This window comes from Thunnus thynnus, chromosome 14, assembly GCF_963924715.1.
Source record: "Thunnus thynnus chromosome 14, fThuThy2.1, whole genome shotgun sequence".
NCBI lineage: Eukaryota > Metazoa > Chordata > Actinopteri > Scombriformes > Scombridae > Thunnus > Thunnus thynnus.
Window position 1 is genome coordinate 11,290,898 of NC_089530.1, and position 25,644 is coordinate 11,316,541.

The window sequence follows — 25,644 nt, forward strand, 5'->3', positions numbered from 1 at the left end:
TGCAGCCCACAATGACGCTGATTCTCAGAGTTATCTTGCTTGGCAACTCTAAAAAAATAGCCTGTTTCCACAATAAATAAAAGCTATTTAGGCTGTTTCCCATGACATGAGTGAATACTGGATAATCTGTCACTGACAGTAAACTCAGTTCACTTGACCACAAAGGACGGAGGAGCTATCTGGTGACAAATGCTGCATTTATTGTAATTAATTATTTTAAACTGTATTCTAGTACCAGTGCCTTGCTTTTAATTTGATTTTCTTTCTGTTTGTGTTTCTCTTTGAAAAAAAGTTCCATTGAAGTTATTTGATACTTCTGCGCGTGAGTCATCTCCAACACAATTATTTTGGTTGCGTAAATTGATTGGCAGTGAATTAACAGTGGCTTAACTTCAGTGAAATATTGCATTACTTTGCACCACAACTAGGCCTGCTTTCATGTAAGCATCCAGGCCTCAAATGGAGAACAAAACATTCATTAGGATCATGAAATAGATGTTTATGTATTTACTAATGACTTTAAACAAATGAAAATAATGTGCATTCTCCCAGATGTCATGTAATCTTTTGTAATTTGTTACTGCAAACAAGAGTGGGACAATTTCAAAGTCAAGTGAAGAATTTAACAGTTTCACTGCACAGTTTTGCACGGGCTTTGAACACAAATGTGGCATGAGACGCCAACTGCGAGCCAAGACATAACCAAGTGGACAAGTGAAGATTAATCTCTCTGTTGAATACTTTCCCACATTAACACCTCCCCCTACTCTGAGCCCAGGAATCTAACTGTTGTTATGCATGCCGAGGTGCTTGCGTGTGCAGAAAACATAAAAGCTCTACTGGTCGTTGCTCTCTGACTGTGACTTTCCCAGTTTAACTTGTGCAATCAGATCATTCTGGGAAGTTCATTCAACTCAGCTCTGCGTCACTAGATTTACTTTCATACCTTCAGCAGAATTGTATGGATTTATGTTGGTTTGTTTACATGTCACGGGTGATAAAAACTGAACTTGTCGTTCAGCTGCCAACCGTTAGGCCTGCTGTGAGCAATACAACCAGGGACCACAAATTATACTTTGCAGTGTGTACTCTAGCTAGCCGGGTTCCTGAGGGAAAAGGTAACTGTGTTTACTAAAACCTATGGGGGTAATAGTAGCTGGAATGAGCACATTTACTAAGTGCTGAAAGAATGGCACAGTATGGACGCATTCATGGCGGCTCTGAATTTTCCGAGCATGTCTGGCGCACAGGGTCAGGAAGGCTTCAGCTTGGTCGGCGCCCTAATCACGTGAGAGATCCTGCTGTGGGGTTGCTGAGCGCTCAGTATAATCATCACGTCTGATCTGCTCGGCCATTCAATCACTCAGCAACCAACAGTGTGGGGGAGGGTCTGTCCTTGAGCACAGCTGAGAACCCCAAAAACAGCCAGTATAAGTGCCACCATATACCCACTGGCCCCAGCTGTTCCCTGGGCTCATATCCCTGTAAAAGCTCCACAGTGGAGCACATCAGAATGTCTAACTGCAGCATGAAGGTCTGTGCATCGAAAGATGAAAATATATATGCTCATTTATATATTTTTGCCAGTAGAGCCATGTAGTAAGATGAATGTCCTTCATGCCACAACAAGCTTTGTCCCTGCCAAAGATTTGTGTTCTACAACCTCACCTGTGACTCCTGGCAAGAAAAAAATGTGTCAAGATTTTGAATCCAGACTGAGCCAAAGCAACCATACTTTGAAGGGTCATTTCACCCGAGTTACAAAAAACATAATTTCTCACTTTCCTTTAGTGGAGATAATTTGGTTTTATTTGGCGAGGTTTTTAGATATGCATTCCTGAGATTTCCTTGTTGTAAACAATCCACTAACCTCACTGTAAAAACTTTTTATTGCAACCATTTTGCTGAACAAATAGTATCCTGAATGCAGACACTAGTCTTTTGAAACATATTTTTTCAGTGCTGTGAGCGACACATATAAATTCCTTTCACCTCTGTTTTGGGTTAGCAGCAGAAATCTCAGATACAGATATCTCAAAGACTGAGCAAAGAAAACACATTGTTTTTGCATGGATAGATATCACTGGTGGAAAGTGAGAAGTCTGTTTTATTGAAATGTGGGTGACCTGACCCTTTAATTTGATTTCAAAGTAAAAAAAACTAACCTCTGTTACTCTTATGCTGCTAGACATAACCAGTTTGTGATGTTCAATGCAGTTATTTTGTGTGTTTTAATTCATTTTTGGAATATCTATCCACAGTTAAGAAGGGACAAGAACTTCCTAACTTCTGTTTAAGGTCTCTAAATAATTCCAATCACTGTGGGAACATGGTGTATTAACTATTTGTGATGTACTCACAGAAATATCCTCTGGCAGGCCTTTTGGCACTTCCACAGCTCTGTCATTTACTTGCACATTGCCTCTTGTCACAAACTGGATCACAGAGGAGCTATCCTGCAGGACAACAGAGAGAATAGATTGCTGTTAGTCATGGCATCACAATAACCTGTAACTGACTGAAGTTATCAAGGCATCAATGTCTCTCACCCTCTTCAGAATTTCAGTGTTGAGAAGAAGTTTTATATCTATGCTCAAAGCTTCCTCTTTTAACTGTGGACCCAGACTGCAGGAGATCGTCATACATGCTCTTCCTGGCCGGTCGCAGTCCTGTTAAAATAGACAAGGAGAGATAGATAGAGTGGGAAAGAAAGTGTGTGAGAGAAAAAGGATGTGTGATAAACAGATGTTGCCCTGACTAAAAAAATAAAACAAGAATCCTCACAGGGGGTGACTTTCAGTGACCTCTGAAATGTCAAAGTGCAAAGTGAGAGCTGCGTATTTACCAAGACTTTACGTCCTGATTTGGTGAAGAAGGCAAATATGGAGTGAAAGATGCTCTCTCTGTCCTGGGGGATAGTGCACGGTGTCGGGTTCCTGTGAGGTGTGCAGTTCCCTCTGCCGTCGGTCACCTGAAACAGGACAGCGGTGGAGAAAAACTTGTCATACTGAGTTGTGTTGACTCTGATTTTAGGTAAAATCAAAGCTAATGAACATAAATGAAGTCATACATATAACAGTGTTGAGTTAAAATGGGGGTATGTGGAGGACAGCAGGAGTTTTGTCCTGTTTATGTTGCAAAAACAGGGTTGGGTTTGACAATGGAAAATGTGAACACAAGCACTTTTGTCACCTAAACTGGCCCGACCCCACCATTGTTATGAGTCTTCAGAGGTGGCAGGAAGTTCTCCCCAACAAGAAGCTGGTACCCCTCCCAGACAGATGTCCCATATGGAGTGATTTAGAGGTGGCTGGTTTACTACCCAGCCCCCAGGGAACACTTCCCCTTTCCCCTCTCTTCAGTCCGACCTGAAGCTCTGGAGGTGGAAATCTCCTCTGGCCTTCCTCATTGTCTGCTCCTGCTACTACCACCCAGCATGTCTGGCTGCACAGAGCTTTTACTGCCACGCTTTCTCATGTCCTGTGTTTCTGCTGCCATTGCTGGTGTGAAGATTAATAGGGCGCGCATAACTTAAACATGGTGAAATCCCCCACGAGAACAGAATTTATACAGTAAATAAGGAAGATTGAGTGATTTTGTGCAGAAAAACTAGAACATATGGAGCAACAGCCAGGAACTTGTATATCACGTCTGAACAAATGGAGGTCTGTATAAAATGTAAGAATATCTGGCTATAAAATATAAGTGTGCAACTGTCCGATGTGCCATAGGCTCAAAACAGCGTTAACAGCATTTATAATGGGTGGTTCCAGGCTGGGGATGGTACAGGGCAGTAGCCAGCTCTGCAGGTGTCCCTTTCCCATTTCGTGCAAGCTGTCTGATCCCCTGAAAGTGATTCCAGATGGGCTCTAGGAGGGTGGGATACAGTCAACCCTGTCTACTCATTCACAGTAAATACAATTAACAGCTTGAGCTCCCCCATGATCTACCTATATGAAAGGAGCAATGCAAGGGTTAAGAAAACATTTAAACCCAGCGGGAGTATTGCGTTTCTTTATCTAAATGCAAAATGTTGTGAGACAAAATGGTCGGCTAGCTTCAGTAGCAACGTCAACACTTTCACTTAAGATTTTCACTGGCCCAGCGGTGCCTCACACTAAGCAAATTGCCCACGCCATGACAAAAAGAGTTTCAGCAGCAGTTTTAATAGTTTTCTGTGCATAAAAGCGTCCTCTGAAGTGGATACAGGCAGCTGTGCCATGAAGAGAAGCAAGGCAGACAGACGTGGGCTGAATAAATGAGGTAAAATGTGGCTGCCTGCAGGTGAATAAACTAATAAATAGTGATTTGGGCTAAATAAATAATGTAGATAGACTGCTGTTGGCATCCACCTGTGTTTCAATGATGTGGAACATGTCAGCTCCATTGCCAGCCAGCCGGTTGGGTATCCTGATGTCCACAGTGGAGCCAGGCAGCCTGCTGGGCCCGTTGTTTATTGCCTGGAACGACATCACACACAGACAGGGAAAGAGGGAGAGAAAGAACAGAGAGGTGAGCATATAAGAAAACATGTAAAAATACTGAACATCCTGTATAATCTGTGCTTGTGGTACCTGGAAAGTGACATTGAGAGGCTGAAAGTTGCACTCCATGTCTTCCAACTGGACGAAGCGTGAAGCATCAATGGAGTTTCCGTACACAAAGGAGCTGGGCGTCACCACACTGCAGACAACAGTAGCAGCATTCAGGAGAATGACAGCAGATGTAGTTGAGGCATTGAAATGTATTTACTTTAATGCCAACAGAAATAATATTGAAAACAGCTTCATACATATCTCGGACTTAAGTTGTGTTATTAGCCATGCAGCAGAGTTTTTCTTTAGTCGTTGAGATATGAGTCAGATGTGCCCAGCTTTGCTCTGAAGCCTCCCCTTCCCGTTAGACAGCAGACACTGCATCCTTATCAGATGTCAGAGTTCTGGCGGATTCGGGCTGTTTTACATCTTTCTCCCTTCTCTCTGAAGCAGCGCTATGTCAGTATGGAGCATATCAACTTGAAAAGCCTTATCTCTGAATGCGTTATCATACTCCCTCTTCTCCCAAGAGCCAACAGATAGGCAACTAAATCCACGTCTCTGAGGCATATGAACTCACATAAGCAGTATAGTATTAGTATATAAGTAAAAGCACATTGTTAAATATGTGTGTTTATGTTTGTTTTGTTCTTACCCAGTAATAGTTGTGTCCGTCTCATGAACAAGCGGGATGGACAGATCCAAAGTGTTGTCAGAGAGTTTGTGTTCGGGATTAGCACTAAAACAAATGAAGAACAATTTGGTCAAATCAACGCTGGATACAATAATAAATCAAATAAACACCCATTACAAGGAAGGATCTTTTTTTTTAAAAAAAGTTCTTTGCTTTATTGGGCAAGTTAGGGGCAATTTTTCCAGGTAAATTAGCATTTTAATTTAGATGCATTCACAGGAATTCCTTTGTTATAAAACAATAGCTGTTTGCTTTGCACTACAATATCAGTGGTAAAGTACCTTTTTGCTTGCACCAAAAACTGCAATGTGTCATTTTCCCCAGAGAGCTGACTGGTGTCAAAAATCACTGCAAAATGATACTGGAGAGAAAAAGAAAGGTTAAAGCAGGGTGTCATGCAGAGTTCTGTCAAAATGCAATATCTTTTTAAAAAAAAATTCTTTCCTGTAAGCTCCTATGAGGCTTCTGCACATCAGTTCTTTTCATGTTTTACCAAGATTTCACACTTATAAATCTGCTACAGTATGTACAATGCATGCAGTCTATGACATTGTGAATTTAGTTGTACTTTGGGTTGAGCTACCTTAGTCTGTGCTCTCATGAAGGGAAATCCCACGCTACATTTGAGGAAGTCCAAGTCAACAAGTCCACAGGAAATACCCTTCTCTTCCTGAAAAAAGACAGACAGACAGAGAGTAAGAGGGGCTGCTATAGACAGACTGGAGACAGAGTGGGTGACAGCCATGGAGACAGAAGACACAAAGAGGAAGACACAGTAGACAAGACTGTGGCAGCAGATTGCAACAGAGAACAATTGGTTTTGATAAGTTAACAGGCAAAAACTATTTGCAGCGGCTTTGGATGATAAAATAAATGCAAATATCAGAAATCGTGTATTGACGGCATAGGCACCGCAAAAACTTACATACTTTCTGGTGTACGACAAGTTCTATAGTTTTTAAAACTCACACACACACCTGCCAACACTTACAGTAAAATCAAAGTTTATTGTTAGAAACAGGTTTTTACGCGTAAAAGAATAGGTTCTTGTATCTTCTTGAAGTTCTAAATTAGGTTAAACGAAGAATGTACAAAGCAGTGATGGCACACACACATCTTAGCGGGTGGGTAATTGGACAACCTCCAGGCTGTGTGTTTGGAAGCTTGTCTAAACAATATGGAGCTTCACCGGCTGCGCTGTGTAAACACTCAGGCCCCGACCCTGCGAGGAGTAAGAATTCTTTTAGTGAAGTTCACTGAGAGGCTGGTGGCTGAGCTTGTGTGCTGGGAGCATGAAAGAGGACAGAGATGCACAACTTCAACGATTAAAAAAAAAAAAAAAAAAAGAGACAGACTGCAGATACAAAACGTCTGCACATGCACGGGCTGCTGGCCAGTTTTAACACCTGTTTATAACATGTTTACAAAAGTGACAAAGAAGAAGAGCTGTGAAGGTGGACTCTGCTGCTGACATATTTAAAAGGTAGACATCCACGGTATCATCCATTCCCGTTATTCAGCAGATTCCCAGCCTCAGCCCAGGGTGTGGCCGTGCCCTCCATCTTCATTAAGTCAGCTTAAATAAGCAGCGCTGCCCTCTGCACAGAGACTACAGCGAGCCCTGCAGGGGGAGTGGGGACCCCTGCACAACTGGCAGTGATGGAATTTCCTCTATTTCCTGTATTCCTCCGTGCTGCTGTGCAAACACCGCCTGTCCCATGAGGCTGGGCAGGATTGGGGAAGTCAGCCTGTTTACCCATCACCCACCTGGCAGCGCTTGAGAGAGAGCAGAGCACTCAGACATATGGCATGTTGGGCTTCCATGGGGAAGAGCGACCTAAGTCTGTTTGTTCAGCACTTCTTCGCTCTCGTTCTCGTGCTTACTTTCTCTGGTCTTTCTCTGTCAGGAACAAACACGCTGGGATTTTCACAAATGGCAGGCCCATTAAATATCATCAGGATTGTTTACTCTACTTTAGTGTCATCTGAAGCCTAGTATGCAAGTGGGGATGACAATACGCAGGAGGGCCATTTTCTGCATGTTCTGCATGTCTCCTTCACTTCACTGTTTGTACATTTGGCTTTACTTTACTGGTCCACTGTTTCCAAACCAGTGTCATTGTCTGGTTTCTACCATCTGCACAGGTATGAAGATGAAATTGCATGAGCAAAGCTACATTTCACAGCCATAAAAATCATGGTGATTCATAGACTCTTTGGTTTGAAGAATTATAGGAATTTACAACTAGACACGTTTCTCTGATTTCTGGACTTTTTACTACAATGCTCACTTATTCCGATTTGTTCCAAAATACAATCCATTTGTTTTATCTCCGGAATCACAATGGCCCAAAGCAACATCTGTTGCTTTTCTGCCATTATCCAACAGCTCTGTCCTTTTAGAAAAAAAAAAAATAGAACTGACAACTCAAACATTTCAGAGATAAAAAAAGAAAACACAGAAGCCGGTGCAGCAGTCTCCAAGTCCCACGGGAGTCAAAGCAGCGCTCTTGAAACCAATTCACCTCCACAGCTTTTCTGACAGCTTGTGTTGCAAGAACAACAGAGAGATAACACACACCACTCTTAAATATGAGGGGAGTACAAGTTCACACTGCACTCACTGGAGAAAAAGCCTCAGGGGAGGATTATGAGCTGACCTCAACTTTGCAAAAGGGGGTCATATCATCACCTCGGACTTCTGTCGTAGTAATTAGAAATGTCTCAAAGAGCATACGGGAGTAAATCTGCTCAGTGTCCTCTTTGTCATCTCTTCTACTGTTTGCTTCCTGTTCCCTTTGTGGAGCAGGCCACCCTGACTTATCAGGTTCCTGAACAAAATGAGGCTCTGTGGCTGCCGGTAACATGATACTATATTTCAGCCTAGTTCATTAGATTAGCTATGAAACTGAAACTGAAAGACTGTTTTTCTAATATTGGCCCACAGCACATATTCTATTTAAATTCAATTTCACCTTCTTCGGGGGGTTTTAAATCATGTCACAGGTTGTGTGCTTTACAGAGATGGTCTTATCCATCACAGGGGTGCAAAACCTGCAAGAGGGTAAACATATGGTCCATTATGAGGGGAAAAGCCTTCCTGATGGATGTTGTCCCCTCTAGCATCTGAAAAGCTGCTGAGCCCGTGCAGGCCTGTGGCAGAGCGCTTGATCTGATGTGGAGTCTATCTCAGCTGCGAGAGGATCTCCTGATGTCTTATTCCGAGCTCGCCACTGTGAAATCCATCCACGTACAGCGTGGTCTCAAGGAAAATCTCTCAGGTTTAACGTGGGATGTCAGCATGTAGATATTTCTTTAACAGTGACAGCATGCTGAACTCGTTTTCCACCACAGGTCAAAGATTGTGAGATGCAGATCTAATCAATATTCCTGTGAATGTCAGTCATGACACTCACTGTATTTGCCGGATTAAATATGTCCCCATGAGGTTTTTTTTTAACATGAATGATGTGATTTGAACGGTACATAACTCAAGCAGTGTGGGAATATGAAGTATGTATGTTCGGATTTGTTCTCAAGCACATAGCTCATACGTTGCTGACATGGTGGCTCTTTCTTGAACGAGTCAAAGAGGCGTATGACAGGTCAGCCAGAGAAGCTGCCCTCTGAGAGAGGACAGCTGTTGCTGCTGCTGGGGCTCCCCTCCTCTTCATCTTTTCTTCTGCAGTGCTGCCTACACATCTCAGGCAAAGTTTATCCCTCCATTCGCAGGTCTGTCTTTTTGTATGCTTCACTGTTTATACTGTGCTTCTGACATTTAATCAGTCTTTCAAATAAACTATCGTTGAGAAAAGTGTACATCTGAGGATATTCAGTTGATATGTATGTGTAAAATCTGACTTTATGTATCATTTCAGTGACTTATTCCCACTTGATCCACATCTTTACTGCAGCAACAACCAACCAGATGTCAGAAATAAACATGTGCACCAGATTAAATAAACACTTCAACAGCCACAAGAGCAACAGACCTTCTGCCAGAAGTTGATATAGAAAACCTCTCTGGAGAAGTTGAAGTAGATGTTGGTGTCGTAGGCATCGTCTCCAGCATTAGAGATAGTCAGGTTCAAAGAGACATTCTTCACTCCTCCGAGGGCCAGATGGGGTTTGCTGTGCAACCTGATGGGAACACAAAGTAAACGATGCATCTCAGCAAATAAACAGATTTCTTGGGACATCTGTGGGATGAAGCAGTAATCAATGAAGCAGATTTATTTTTAAGAGGGATGTAAGTTTATTTTATTTTAAAATTCTATTCAAAGGAAAGTTCCCATTTCAAAGATTATTTACTTATTTTTGAAGTACAGAAAAGAATATACACCTAGCTTCATCAAGATTATATGTCTAAATTTTGTTGAACCAGTTTTACAGAAGTGTTGATTCAACTTAATGGTTATATTGGGGTAGATGAATGATCAGAAACATCTGTCTGTATATAGGAATACATCCATAGCAAAAAGCTCAACATTATACCTTCTATAAGGGTATTGTATAATTACAAGGCTGTTATATTAGACTGCATTAGTTGAGCTAGGCGTACCTTATAATCTGGAAAACTGAGTGTGCTTTTTCTACAGTACAGGATACTTTGCTACTTTTTACCAAACACATAAACTGTCACTAAATGTACAGAAAGCAAAAGATACACAATAAGAAAGAGAGGGAACTCCCTAAGCATGGAAAAACATATGGATATCTTCCAAGCATGCGTCATGGTTTCACTACCCACACCCACATGGCCTATGACTTCAGCCTTCCTCCTCAGTCCTGGATGCAATGGCCAAGATAGAGAATGAATCGTAATCTAAACTTTGTAGAAGTAGAAGGTTTTTACCCCGAAAGCAACAGTTTCCCATGAAGCCTCAGGTCTGCAGCGCAGTCATCTGACAGGCAGTTCTTCTCAAACCAAGTCTGAAGAGGAAACAGTAAAGTACACAGTTCATTATGACCTCATGCTGTCAATGCCCTCAACACACCGACTTAATGTTCAGACTAGGGGGCAGTGTTGTGTTGTTGTTGGAACTTAGGACTGAATCCACATTTTATCCAGGAAGGCTTGATTCTTTATCTCTTCTCTATTTTAATCAGTCTAAGGATGGTCTTTGGTTTAAGGCTAAATCGTGACAGGAAACGTCGATGTTACGTTGATGAAGTTCAGATAAAAGGGTTCTATAGGTGCTGAAAGACACAAATCCCTCAGTTTTTCAAGAAGTGCAGACACTGGGCAAACACATGTGGGGCAGGTTAGAGGTGGTTGCAAAGAAAATAAATGAATCAGTCTCTTGGATCCCACTCAAGAAAAGCTAACACAGACAATAACAAGCTGGTAACTAACACCAAATCATTATAACCTCAATTTGAGCAATTTCCTTCATTCCTTCTGTGGAACGGAAGATACAACACTGCTTCCTTATATCAGGTGTTGGGTAGGTTTCATTTTTATTCCAATCAGCTGAGGAAATTAAGTATATCAGAATTTGAATGAATTGTAAATAACTAGCATGTTTTAGCTACTATCCTCTCACTACAAGAGCAAGATTAACATAAAAGAAAATCGCTGCAGTACAGTATGTCTTAACTGGACTGAACTATTTCCTTACCAAAGTGCAGGATTATATGGTATCTGATCAATTTATAAAAAATAAATCAAGAATGAGATTGAAAGAGGCTTTAATTTGAGAGTGTGAATCATCATAATCTTGTGATCTGTGACACTAAATCTGTGACAAATCATCCAACTGCAGGAAAATGAATGTCCAATAAAATCATTTACACTGTGGCAAATACATTCAACAATATAACTGGAAATGGTAAAAAACATTCTTACATTTATGTGCATCATAGGTGTTTCCTTATCCCTGAGATCCAACAACTGACAGCAATTCCCTACATGACCACTGTGTTAGATTTTAACAAAATTTGCAGATAGTAAAAATATGAGTGGCCAGGGCACGTTTTGAATTATAATACTTCTCCACACACTTGTTTGTTCCTTTCCTGGTAATTTACTTTCACCACATGAAATCAGACATTGGAAAGCCCCACCAAAATTTGGCGAGGACCGCATAATTCCATCACATTGTGTTCTTCACAATGTTTTACCTCATTCCTCACTGCGACCCTGTTTCCTTTCCTCCATCGCAGCACCGGAGTGAGCGCGGGCATGTCTCGCTCCTGATGTCCTGACAGAACATGCTTCCCCAGGCTGTAAGCCACCTCGAATGTGATGGCTTTAAACACGTCCTTCACGTCCTTCTGCAGAGAGCACAAATGACAACCGCCATTGCGATGAATTCAGCATCACCATAGACACAGAAATATAAAAAATAAATCTTAACCTCAAAGAAATAAGTGTCATATAAACAGCCTGCATGATTATGGTAATTTAACATCTTTCTCCAATTCACGCCTGGCACAAAGACTGATTACATTGCAGATTATGAGAACATCAGTCTGGATATGATATTATCACTGTAATCACTGAGCCAAAGATCCACAGGGCTGAATACAGACGTAAGTATACTAGTGTACCACAAAATCATCTGAATTGCTTTTAATGGATGACTGACACAACTCTCTCATCATCGGAAATTACTTTCTTGTCATTTTATTTGTTGAAAGTAATAAAAACGGGGCAATCAATGAAAGCTCTCAGTAATGTGAACATATGGATCTTTTTTTTTTTTATAACCTGCTGGCACTGCCTCTGAGAGATATCCTTGTGTTTCTGGCGGCTCGATCTGAGACCACAAAAGAAGTGTTTGATTTGGCATCAGGTCTGGAAACAACGCAGACAGAATGAAAACAGAGAGCTAAATGTGATCAAATCCCATATCTTCATTAGATGACAGCGCTGAAAGACGAACATGGGAAAAGCAGATACTGATGTTGCTTTTTCATCTCTTCTGTCCATTACAGCTACACTCAGCTCTTTGAAGGCTGCTTGGTGGGTCTGGCGCTGGTCTTAGTGTCTCAAAGCCACAGCAAAAACACACACAAGCTCCATAGGCAACCTGTGGCCTTTTGCCCAACTGATGTCTACCAACACGGAGCCAAACCCACAATGTAAACATAATGGTTTCCCTGTATTTTCCGGTGGTCATTTGGGCCACTTGTTGTTTTGCACTTTCCCTCTTTTGCCCATTATCACAACGTTTTCCAGTGTCCACCCACCCATCCTCTTTCCTCAGGCAGGCACAGAGCCAGAATGGGCTTTGAACACATTAGGCATCACCAGAACCCACCCAACCCATAAACAGTGAGAGAGTTATAGCAGGAAAGAGCAAACGTTAGTACAGGACATGAATAGACAGAAACTGAAGATTTGGGGCTCATGTGGGAAATGGCGCTGCTGTAGATAAAACTGTGGCCTTGATGGTGATATCAGAGAGTTTCAGAGGTTTCTAATTTAAAATAAGGCTGCAACTAATGATATTTTCAGTACAGATCCATTTGCTGACACATAGGGTGTATTAAGTCAACAAAATGTAAGAAAATAGTAAAAGACACACCCATTTACTATCATATAAGACAAATAAAAGAAGCAAATATTCACATTTGAAAAGCTAGAGACAGTTAATTGTTTGCATTTTTTCTTAAAAATCATTTAAATTATCAAAATGGTTCCAGATTAATTTTCTGTCAATCGACTTATCAATCAGTCGACTAATCATTTCAGCTCTAATTAAAAAAGACAATATAAAAGTCTCCATTCCCACAGTAAAACTGGTCAATGATAAGGCTGACGGGCAAACACTTAAGAGGTCAACCTCCCATTAATCACCGGACTGCAGTTCATGCCTTGTTGGACTTATAGAGACAGTGTTGTTCTGGTAGCATGTCTGCTCAGCTGGGTGGTGACATGAACAATGTTGTGGTCAATGCATGACAAGTGGTGTTGTACTATGTAAGGCATTGGCAAAGCCCTCGGCCTCAGTGGCCATTAAAGCAGAATGCTTCAAATGGCCCCTGTCCGTTGGCCTCTGAGTGAACTGACCCCCTGGGAGTTCCATGCTCGGGTCTCCGGCCCCAAACTCCCACCGCTTATCTCACATATTCACAAGCCACATGAGACCTAGGGGACATAATTACATCCAATGTGGACTTTTGAACAATCTCATGCTTTAAGAATGACTTTTATGTACAAGTAAATGGGCTTAGTCTCTCCATTAAACTAGTGTGCTGTGGAGGGATTTCCGTGTCTTTTTTTTAACAGAGCATCTATTATTGTGCAGATACAGGATCACTTTCTTCTCGAAACACTGCTAACTAACTGGAGAGCACCCAAGACTCACAGCAAGCTCAAATTAGAATTGCCGGAGGCTGTTCAGTAACACTTGGCCTAAGACTTTATTATTCCTTGATCAATGCTGCCAGTTGCCCCACCCGAGTCTCCACCCCTGGCCCAGTCACCTACTCCCTCCTGATCCTGCTAGTAATGCCTGTACACATGAAACAGAGGAATTCTTGCGCTCCAGCTGAGAAGGACACCGGCTAGTGTTAACTGCCTGCTACCTATAATTTTATGGAAAGAAACCCAACAACTGTTCCTTACATGCTGGAGAGGTTCACAAGAGAAAGCTTGTGACAGGTTATTCTCTACTCAAAGGCTTCCACTGTTAATCCTCATTTAACCACAGAAGCTTTAGGGTGGGTCTCTGATCTGAGATCAGATCGAGTATTTCTAGGGATTTAATACATGTTATTCAAAAGCCATTACCATGAAAGTGGGCATAATAAACAGGTTTATATCAGTTTTAGCCAGTTTTAAAGCAAGACTATGTAACATTTGGAAAAAGAAGTAACACATTCTTCCTCTTACAAATGAAAAGTTTAACTCATAAGCAATAAAATGCATCCTTACTCAATTCAATATGCTCAAGAGTTTTGCCGCTACAGCCTTACTTGGTCTGGAATGACCAGCAGCTTATGGTGCCTAATTTTCGCTGTTAGTAAACTTAAAATAAATATTCCTGTGTAGTTCTCTAAGTCAGTCAGTCAGCTTTATGACTCTTGTGTACTTGTGGTCAATTACACTGCTTTGAAGAATGTCACAGGTAAACATTTATTACAAAAGTAAAACAAGAAGTAAACACTCCGTAATGGAGACATGCTTGTTTTTTTCCTGCTTTTAGTCTTCATTCCACCCACTCTCAGTCAGGTTGCCCATTGATGACGTTCTTAAAGCAACTGACTCATGAAAAATTGAAAAATGACTGAAAATGATGTCAGCAAGCTGGATAGGTCACTCATTCTGTTTTTATACTACCACTGGGGGTGCCAAAGTCAGAAATTTTTCAATCTTACACATAGTGGCTTTAAACAAACTAAAGGACTTTTTGACAGTATCCTTAAAGTGGAAAATACTGTCAATAAAAAAGGTAAATTTGCTGCATGGTAACTTAGAAATAGTCTGAACCCTCTCATCATCCCAAGGCCAAAATTACTTATTAATGGTTCCAGTCATACTGTAGAGATGCCAGCAGACACAGCAGGAAGCAACTGTTTTCCAACAGTTCCCACCATACTCTGGAAACTGTAAATTCTCAACTACGGTATAGGACGAAAAATCTGGAGCTGCGATTTTTTACGACACACTTGATGCAATCTCTTCCTCTCTGTATGTATATTCATACAGTCAACTCACAGGATGGAGGACAGCTTACCATTCTGCGTGTTTTGAAAGAAAACAACTGGGAAGCAAACCTTCACCTACAACACCAACTCACTCTGGAACAAGGTTTCTGCCAAATATACTATCTCAGTGTTTATGTTCACAACTCAGGACTCATTTATTTAGTATGCTGAGCACACTCCCCCTCACCAACCATTCTTTCCCCTTCATTTCCCTCTCTGTTGCTAGTATGATTCTTTCCTACACACATCCACATATCCATATTGTGTGTGTCTGTGTTTTGGAACATAAATCCTCCTACTTTATGAATGAATCTGACTTACTTCAACATAATTTATAGATTTCACCATGAACTCGATTGGAGCTGTGCTCCAGTTTTACTCTACTTGTGCAAGCTCTGATTCTCACATGTTAATCTGATCAACAAGATGGCAACGCACCAAGCTGCCCCTTTATGCTCACAGACCAGCTCTACCACGGTGAGTGCGGAGAGGATGACGTGCTGCAAAAGGCTGAAAAAGGCTCTGATCCTCCGTTTAAACGCCTCATGCTTGGCTGAAATGCACAAGAGCTGTTCTCTCAGCCAAACCATTCCCTCAAAAGCATATAAGCTTAAGCCTGGTCATGGGAAGTCTTTATTAACTTGTGAGAGAAATGCACACACAGCCCTCCTTTTTAGGACAATGTAAGTTTGGATGACTTGCAGGTTGAGGCCATTTCATTCAAGGGCTACATGCCAGGGAATCTTAGTTTAAATGGAAAAAGCTTTTTAGTTGAGTGATGAATGGATTCAGCCTGTCAAAGGTTAGGGTTATGAGTGTATACTGAGATACAAGGAGACAACTTGAAATTTAAAGTATTTACAGTAATGTCTCCAGCATATGGCAGACATGCACTTGAACAGCTTATCTTAGCCTTGTTCTTGAAAAAAAGTATAGAAGTGAGACAGGTCAAACTATAGCAGCTGCTTTCCCCAAAAAAACCAATTAGAATAGGTTAGCAGATGTTGAGAGGCCTAGAATGACAAACTGTGTAGGAGTAGGAAAGACTTTTGTCCAATTAATTTTGTTAGAAACGTTTTTGGACAAGTCAACTAGAAGCAGCTTCATTCTGTCTGTGAAAATGATTCCTTGTCCTCCTAAATCTGTCTGAGTCTATACCTGTTTAGTACCACAGTTTCTCAAAACAACACCCCTGCAATCTCTATTTTCAAACCAAAAGTGGTCACACATACATATTGACAAATCCAGTGGCATGTGATTATATTTTACGGAGTTCCTTTTGGTTTGATCCCCTTTTAGTTGATGTATCTGCCATGAACTTATCTCATATCCATACACAGTACCTCCCTTCACATCCTGCTAACATCCTCAAAGAACAGCTCCTCAGTTCAGATTGCTGTTGCCAGTGACAGGATATTTTCAAAAATCTACATAACTTCCTTCAAGGACTTTGTGAAGGACTTTGCTTAGAGAGAAGGAGTGCAGCCGCCTCAAAAGCTGGTGATTGTTTTGTTACTGCATATTTATCATGTTCTTTTCCTCTTGTTGTTGTGTTACTCTAACTGTCGCTTAATAGCTCAGATCCGGTACTCATGTATTTATGCCTCTATTGTGCCCTTACTGGCTTGTCGTTTCAAATGAGGTGTTGCTCTTCCTCTTGTAATTTTTCAAACTTTGTTATTGCTAATTTTCATGTCTTGTCCTCATATTTCTGGTGTGTTCTTTAAGGCAGAAGGAATTGTTCACTTGGGGGCAGAAGAACAATCTGTGAAAACAATATTGACTTTTTATCACAATTTAAAGTTCATATAGTTAACGCTAACGTTGTTTGTCTGTTGTTTGGTGTTGAGCAGGTAGCATACAGCAAGTTTATGAAAACATCTGCCTGCTCTGCAAATGATGCTGATGAGAGCAGTGAGAATGAATCAAAACAGTAAATTTGTGAGCCACAATCAAAACAACGAGCTAAAAGATGCTAAAACTACAGAGTCGGGTGATAATTCTCAGTGGGTTCATCACTACAAGCAACACTTTTAACATTACACAGAGTTATCTGACCCATTGTTAATATAAAAATATGTTATTACAGCTTTAAGGAAAATATGTTGTCTGAAACAATGACATGAACCAGTAAAAGTACTCATATTCTTCATGGCCTATCTGGTTACAAAAAAAGAGAAAAAGTTACAAGTCAACAAAAAAATGCGCTTGGACTTTGATACCTTCTGCGTGTCCAAAACCAAATTATTCTGACTAATCTGAAAATGCCAGACTACCACTCATACCAAATGTATGCAGCATGTCTTTGAAAACTGTTCCCATTCAACATGAACCATGTTTACTCCAACCACTGGAAAATATTTCAGTCTGTCTGATGTTAGTAGAGGCAAAGATTTTCAGATGTTTGTCCAACATCAGGCGTCAACCTAATAAATCACACACTTCAACCTCACAACCTGTTGTCCATCAAAACACACCGTGCTCAGAAACAAATCGGACTGACAGAACATTTCAGAAGAGGGTACAGTGAGGTTCAGAGGTTATTGCACATTGCGTCCAGTGCAAAAGGTAAATATGTTGTTATTACTGAGAGCTACGCCAGGGATATTTTTTCTTATTAAGCTAATTTAGTTAAAGATGAAAACAATTTTTTTGATTTATAGGGCTGTACACTCATGGTAATTAGGAGGAAATAGTCCATCCAGTAAACATCGGAGTGGTTTCACTTACAATGAACTTTTGTACAAATAAATCAAAACCTCACTGCAGCCTTTGAAAAAGGAGGAAAGACAGGAGTATATTTTCATTGCTGAATTGTTAGTGTAATTTAAGTGTGAGTCTGTCAAATTTCACTCATGAAACAATGTGCAGGTGCATCTCTGTGTGTTGTTGTAGGAGCTTCTGAGTCTGAATCCATAAGAATATTTCCTCCCTCATTTCTAACTCTCTACTTACTGAGTATTTTCCCTCCCTCCATTTTAAATCATCACTGTCTCATCCTCTCACTTCTTCTCTGATTCATGTCCAGTCTGTTTGATCAGTCAGTTTAATTTCCCTTTATTTCCATCCCTCCTACACCTTCACAATACAAAAACAGAAATAGAATATGCCTGAAAACTACCAAAAGCAATAGTTTAGCTATTACTGCGGTTCATTGTGAAGACAGAACTGAGTACAATTTGTGCCGCTGTTTTCTGTGAAAACATAAATCAACCAAATCCTAACCTTTAGCAAGACTAAGTGCTGCTAGAATCGGCAGTGTGTTGTAATGCCTCCCATGAGCAAACACATATTTCCTCCTGGCTTAAACAGAGGAGGACCATCACCTAACTGACAGGAAACGTATACCATCTGTACTGTCACGCATGAGGTCGCTTCACAATTAAACACCAATGAATATCATGTTGCTCTTAACACAGCATGCAAAATATTCTTTTGCAGAAATACATACGACATGCTATTGAGAATCTTCGTCTCACACTACAAGCTTCTTCTGAAACACACACCTCTTAGCTTCAGCAAAATGACTCCACTCAAATAAAGATCCCGAGGGTGCAGATAAGGAGATATACATCTCTTACGCCTTTGAGACTTTAGGTGTATTGAATTTATTGCTTTTTAAAACAACGTTCACGTAAACACAAATTACAGGAAACTTTTATGGTCTCACATGCATCATGAAGAAGGCATTCAACATTTGACCCTTGGACAGTTAAATCCACAGCTGGGATTTATAAAGGAGGAGAGAAAAGGTGCCTCACTTCCCCAGTGGAAATTGGCAGATGGAGTTGGTTTACTACTCAAACATACCAAAATCATCAGCGTGTTATTTTTTACTACATTCTATCAACAACAACTTGATTTCATGCCAGTGCTAACTATAGCTGTATTAGTGTAATATCTAGATCTGAAATCCAGCCAGCCACTAATAAACACACAGATGTGGTCCCTCATACACGTCTGCTTCCTCCTCACTCAACTCCCCCACATTGTGATATTCTCAACACATTATTTGTTTCTGTGCTATTTTCGGTGGCATTACTACATCTCATTTGGGAACATTACAAGGATTGACTCTCTAGAAATGATCCTAAAGTGTTGCAGAGTTGAGCTCTTTAAATTCTGCAGCACAGGAGCAGAACTGAGGGGAAATTAGCACCAAAGGTCTTGTCTTACTGCTTCTTCATTCCCCAAATTCTTGACCTGGGGCTCCCATCATTATCATCATCATCATCATCATGTCTATCTACCTTTAACCCCACAGCTGATCTCTATTGTAACCTGGCTGACAAGTGTGGAGTCACCATAAGGACACATGCACGGCTCTGCTAGGAAGCTAAACAAACCAAGTGCTGAAAAAAAAGTAGAATCCAGATGAGATCCTTTTAAGGAAGCAGTTTGGGATCTTGGCAATAGAAAGCAGGGCACCACTTTAGCCTATATCTTCTTTTTTTATCAATACTTGGAATAATAAAGAAAAAGGAGTCAAAGAAATTGTATCTGAATGAATGCCAGCAATTTTACTTTTTCATGCTTCTAGCCAACAAAAAAAGTTTTAAAATTGGATTTTACTGTTAAAATAATCTCACTTAAAGCATCAGAATTTGGTTGTTGTTTAGAAAAACAACTATCTGAAGACTTCCTCTCTTTGACAGCTTAACTTCCTGCAACATCCTAAAAGATAAGTCTTCTACAAGATAAGTATTCTACATGCATAAGGAAGCTCATTATCTGCACACTTGTGCAATTACTTGTAGATACAAATTTTCTCAGAGACTGATGATTCTTTAAGAAAGTTCAACTGCTGAGTTCAAATTCCCAGTTGCTGATTCCCTGCAATGGGTTAAACAATACTTTCATTACAAGCTTGTGTTAAAAATGGTTATTTCAATCTCAGGAGAGAACAACCCGCTGATGGATGAGATACCAGCAGGGAGGAGCAGTTCAAAATGTGCCCTTTTTAAATGGAGTTCAATGTGTTTGTGTTTGAGTCTGTTCCATCCTGGTGATAGAGGAGGTCTCCAGATGCTTCCTGCAGCTGATTTCATCAGTAAGCACCAAATCTGGGCCACTTTTACATGGGTGTTATTGTTGGAGCCATTGTTTTTGGACAAAGCCTGATGGAACTGCAGCACACAAACACAAATTTATCAAATCCACCTTGTGAAGATAGGTTACAGTCTCTCCCGGACATGCATGTATGTATTTATTCCACTTCCTTTGTAGCGGATCTCACCCATTTATACAGGAAGTAGACGATGATGTTGACGCCAGCACATCAGGAATATACACTGCCATTTACAAATAGGTCAGACAGGGGGAAATGATAACGGGGTCATCACCAGGTTCTCAGGGAAGCATCATGAAGACGCCAAGTGATGAAGTAATCAAAGTCTTTTGTCTTATGCCGCTGTGGGGAAGCAAACGCTCCATGTGATGGAGCTTTTGCTTCTGATTCAGCACACACACACACACACTGTGCACCCATACACATATGTTTCCTCTGCAGTGGAAGTGGGAAACATGGCAAGAAAAACTCTTTCATTGTGGTCAGACTTGGCCACCCATTACGTTGCCGTGCGGTGGCATCGTGTGGCAGCAACGCAGCCAAAAGACTGCTGAAACATTTTGCCCTGTATGCTCAGCTGCCAAAATCAACAAATCATCAAATCAGCGCAACCTTTGGTCGCTCTTGATATGACTAACAACGATAGATTTACTATGGCAACAACATAGAGTAAGTCTAATGAGCAGCCACACCAAAAATAATACCTTGCTACAATCTTTGATGCACATTCATGAGAAGTTTGACTTGTTTTACTGTAACAAAAGTCTGTTGGCTGTGCACTCCCAAAACAAGCCCTGAGAAGAACTGTCTAATGTTCACTCTGGCACAACCATGTAGGGAAATCCTGACCAAAATATTACTCTGTGCTAAAATTAACCTGAATACCTCTTCCGATAGTATCCAGTAAATGCTATTAACACTAATACTTGAGGACAAAGTATTCAGCTAAACTTATTTATATGAAAGTGTCTGTGACATTTTCCATTCCATTTATTGTTGCAGCACACTGCTCTAGTATATTTTACATTTTTTTCATTATATTCTTTATAAATAGGTGCTTGACTTTCAGCCAATGTAATAGAAGACAGCTGGATATGATTACCTTCCTGCTATATACTTTCATTGTATCAGCTCTCTTGGCCTGAGGTAAATGAAACCGGGGGAACAGCATCAAGGGAACTGCACATTTCTGTCGAACTGTAAAGAGGCAAACAAAGCAGGCAGTGTGGCAGCGGCCCGACTCTGGGTTTCCATGTGTTAGACAGTGTTGAGGCTCTGGGACTTTGTCCTGCTGTGGACTCTTTGGGATGCAGCAACAGGAACTCATACATTGCTTTACTCTCCAGGGTTTCCTGTTTGTCTGTGGAGGGCAAACTTAGGTCAAACTGTCAGGTATAGATTTTTGACATTTTTTTCTGACTTACTTGCGGGACCAGATTAGTGGATGATTTTACTGCATCACACTTTTAAAATACGATCAGGTAAGTTGTCAATCAAAGAAAAGTTGTACACTCTCTGCCAAACCATGTGTGATTGCCTGGAATTTTTGGGATGGAGAATCCCATCCTATAAGCCATATTTCACTGTCTGGCACCACATACAGTAAGGTAAAGCTACCTATAAATTCTACTGTTCATCAGTCAGAATCCCTATTGACTCATTTGGTCTAAAAATGTCAGAAAATTGTGAAAAATGCTCTTCACAAGTTTCCTAACCCCACGTTGACAAATTAATATAGCTTCTTTTGTCCGACCAACAAAACAAAACTCAAAAGACTTTAATTTAGAAAATTACCTATATTAATGTATAAGAACTGCAACAAGTCATTTTTTGGCATTTCTGCTTATAAAAATAACTAAAACCTGCATTTAATTATTTTTTGGCCACTTAAGGACAAATGGAAATAAAACATGGACATATTATCTCCTTCTAAAGTTAGTAAATCTAGCAAATGTGAAGCAACATTATCAATTTAGAATCATGTTTCTGGCCAACATTCACTCTCCTTTTAGCTCCGTTTTGGTCTACAGCAACTCCTAAGTAAAATATCTAGCTCTTTAGCAGCTGAATGCTCTACTATGTTCACCAGCTACTCACTAATTTTGTCTGTTTGCAGTTTGGTGATGGGTAGAAAGTGTACAGTGGGATCATCAGAATTTTTTTAGTTCAGAACAGCTGCGTGCTGCTGATAGGGCACCAAAATGGTAAAGTTGTGGGCCGTAAAACCAAAACAAACCCAAAATGAATTACACTAGACACTAAAATGCTCCATTGTTAATATAAAAATATTGGTTGGAGCTTTAAACAACAGATTTACACGGCATGTCATGCAGTACAATTAAATAAATACAGCTGGATCTACATTAATGACCCTGACACACCAGAACACAAATTTCCAACAACATGGATTTATTCTCTAATTTGTAAAGCTGAACTTAATGTTTGTTTATCATTTGTCTTCCGGGCTTTGATTTGTAACAAAATATAGGATGTAAAAGACGGACCTGCCCATTGAAATTAGCCAAATGAGATATGAATGAGGCACGTTGCCAACGGTGATAACAACAAGCAGACACCCCCTTTCAATTTAATTTGCAGAGGTTATGATGCAGATAACTTTGTTCCTTCTATAACACTGTAGACCATCATCAGCCCATCTACCCAATTCGTATGGTCTAGTTTTTCCATTCAGTCATATGAGAGTGGAGATGGCCTCAGTGCATTTAACTTGACAGATGGGTGTTCTGTAGATGCCTCAATAACAGAAGTAGTCATGAGAACAGGGTTTGATGGACTCTTAAATGCTGTGGTGGTGCCAAGCAAATGTTAGGGGGACATGAGATATAGGGCACATACTGAGTGGAATATAGGCCAGAGGAAAGTGATGGGGGGAGGGGAGGGTTGTGAGTGGGATACTTTACGAGCTAAATTAAACAGACAACTGTTACAGGCAGGGCTTTGGCTGCCTATTTTAGCTCTTCCTTGGAGACTACGATGCATATACTGAGCTACACAATACCATTCATGACCACAAATGGCATTGGCTCTTGGCACGATTTCAAGGTGCATGTGCACTCCACTGTGATGGGTCTGCTGGAACAGAAACATATACATGACGATGGATACATTTTTTTTTTTAACAGATATGTTTTTTTTGCATTTATTTGACAGTTGACTGTGGAAAAGCAGACAGGAAACAAGGGGGAGAGAGGGGTATGACATGTAGGTCCCTATGCGGATTTGAACCAGGGACGTTGCAGTCACGCGTGCTGTAACCTTTCGGCTACCATGGCGCTCCAATGATAGATGAATTGCCAAAGATATAAACATGCCATACCTCAAGATGTGATCACAGAGAGAGTTTGGAAGAAGTGCAGATCATTTAACAAAGTAGTATTTAAAACGGCGTCTTTACAAGACAAGCAATAAATCAAAGCCAAAAGACAGTCTACAGCCAAATAATACTGAATAATGTATTCACTGTAGTTAGTAAGTATAAATATCACAATGTAATGTTAACATTACACCTGTTGCATTTAAGATCTGTGGACGCTAATGTCCTCCACTGAACATACAGCAGCCGTCCATACAAAGCTAAACTACAAAGCACACAACATGATCTGTTTTGTTTTTAGCCATACAAGCAGCGTAGTTCTGTGGATGGCAATGCCATTCAGTTGGTCCACCACAATGGTACAAACTGAAATATCTCAAATACTATTGGATATGATGGCCAATTACTGTAAAATTTGGTAAATATACCCATGGTTCAAAGACAATGAATCCTTAAGACTTTGGTGATCCTGTGACGTTTCCTCTAGCGCCACTAGGTTTTAATTTATCCAGTGAAATATTTCAATATCTACTCAGAAGACTGGCTCCATATTTTGTTCAGACATGCATGGTTCACTGGTGATGAATCCTAATGAATTTTTTGATTCCCAGACTGTTTCTCTAGCACCACCATGACATTCACATTTATGGTTTTAAGTCAAATGTTTCTCCAACTACTGGATGGATGTCATGAAATTGGGTGCAGACATTCAAATCCCCCTCAAGATGAATTGAAATAACTTCCGTGATCCATTTATCTACCTGATAAACATCAGCATGTTAGGATTGTCAGTGTGAGCACATTAGCATGCTGACATTAGCATTTAGTACAGCCTCACAGAGCCGCTAGCGTTGCTGTAGAATCTAAGTAGTTTTGTTGAAAAGTAAAAGGTCTTTGTGAAAGCTCTGGTGACTCTTTTACTTGCCGTTCTTCCAACTACTATGGTGTGCTCCTTATCATATCCTACATAAGCTACAGTAATGAAGTATGACTGCATATGAAGTCAGTTACCTGTCTCATAAGTACGGTATTTGGCCTGTTTCAGTTTTCTGTCCTTGATGCAGCAATAGTAATGTCTGATTGGCGTCCAGCAGTACATGAATAATACTCCAAACCTTCAAGCTATTTCACTACACTGTTTGGCATAATACCACACCACAAAAGGTTGACATGCCAATTGTACAAAATCACTTAATGCAACACATCCAGCTCAAAAATTTCTGCAGTAAGTTGGTGGTTCTCTTGACAAAATGACTCATTACCATCTCACGCACAGCACCTCTAGTCATCTGAACCGTAATCATTCATCAGTCATCACTGTTTTCCCTCCCTAAATGTGAGGTACAACTGAAGTAAAAAGCCTGCGTGGAGTTTATTTACCTAAAAATAACCAAAGTCCATCTGGAGGTCTGGTATGCTGTTAGCTGATGCCAATAAAAACATGTTTAAAATGATCAACATGAAAGACTTGCATAATTTTAAAAGAAATTACTCCAGCACTGTACTCTTTGCTCTCTGAATAACTGCAGTTATGCCCTTGTGTTCTCAGCACTACATGATTTACTGAGGAGGCCAATCCGGCTTTGTATTTGATTTCAGATGGTGAAAATTGAGTGTCTGTTCCAGTCCTGTTGCTGCATGTACATTATGCTGAACAAATTCAACTTTAACAGAACATTTTTAAGTTTTGCTGTTAACTAAGGTCTTTTAAAAGTATTTAATTCATACAGTGAACAAATGGGGGTCGACAGATGGTCAGAGTAGTTACAAACGTGAGAGGGGCTCAAAATAGCTCATGGCCTGCTTCCACCAGCCCTCATGCATCAGGGCTTGAGCAATCAACCCTGACATGCAGGTTTTCCATCAGCAGCGCCAGCGTGCAGGTCCAGTTGACACAACAGCAGCCCTGCACCCTGCTGTGATGCTAGCCTCAGTCCTATGTTTTCACTGTATGTTTCAGCTGGGAGACGGGTGGGGCGGGGGTGCACAATGCCCCCTCCCTTAAGGATGCAGTCGGGCAACCAGCTGGTTTCCATTACCATACCTCTTCTGGGGAATGGGAGGACTGGCTCATGTGGGCAGACACATGAGGAAGATAAATGATGCGATTGGTCAAGCAGACTAGACCCTCTCTCAGAGCGGAGCCAGATCACCTCTGATTATTGTGATTTTTCTGTTCTTCTATAAAGTTTAGGATAAACACTATGATGATGTATGATGATGAAGACTCATAGTAGACAGTTATCATGCTAGGTCACAATCTTTGTCCCCTTTACTTTGTCTCCTTTACTTTTTCACTGCCATACATATCTAAGGTCATTCAGCCTGTAAACAGTCTGCAATTTGGGGACCACAC

The 25,644-nt window shown here is 40.7% G+C and overlaps 1 protein-coding gene across 1 annotated transcript in view; it reads right to left on the reverse strand.

The window, feature by feature from the left end:
* itga9 (integrin, alpha 9) overlaps positions 1-25,644 on the reverse strand; it is a 48,681-nt gene that overhangs the window by 4,980 nt on the left and 18,057 nt on the right. Inside the window, exons 16-26 of the mRNA XM_067609819.1 lie at positions 11,353-11,505; positions 10,085-10,161; positions 9,222-9,369; positions 5,813-5,899; positions 5,511-5,590; positions 5,191-5,274; positions 4,575-4,683; positions 4,353-4,460; positions 2,846-2,971; positions 2,550-2,669; positions 2,361-2,456 (exon numbers count right to left, since the gene is read on the reverse strand). Of these exons, the coding sequence (XP_067465920.1) occupies positions 2,361-2,456; positions 2,550-2,669; positions 2,846-2,971; positions 4,353-4,460; positions 4,575-4,683; positions 5,191-5,274; positions 5,511-5,590; positions 5,813-5,899; positions 9,222-9,369; positions 10,085-10,161; positions 11,353-11,505 (1,188 nt within the window). The remainder of the gene's footprint in view (positions 1-2,360; positions 2,457-2,549; positions 2,670-2,845; positions 2,972-4,352; positions 4,461-4,574; positions 4,684-5,190; positions 5,275-5,510; positions 5,591-5,812; positions 5,900-9,221; positions 9,370-10,084; positions 10,162-11,352; positions 11,506-25,644) is intronic.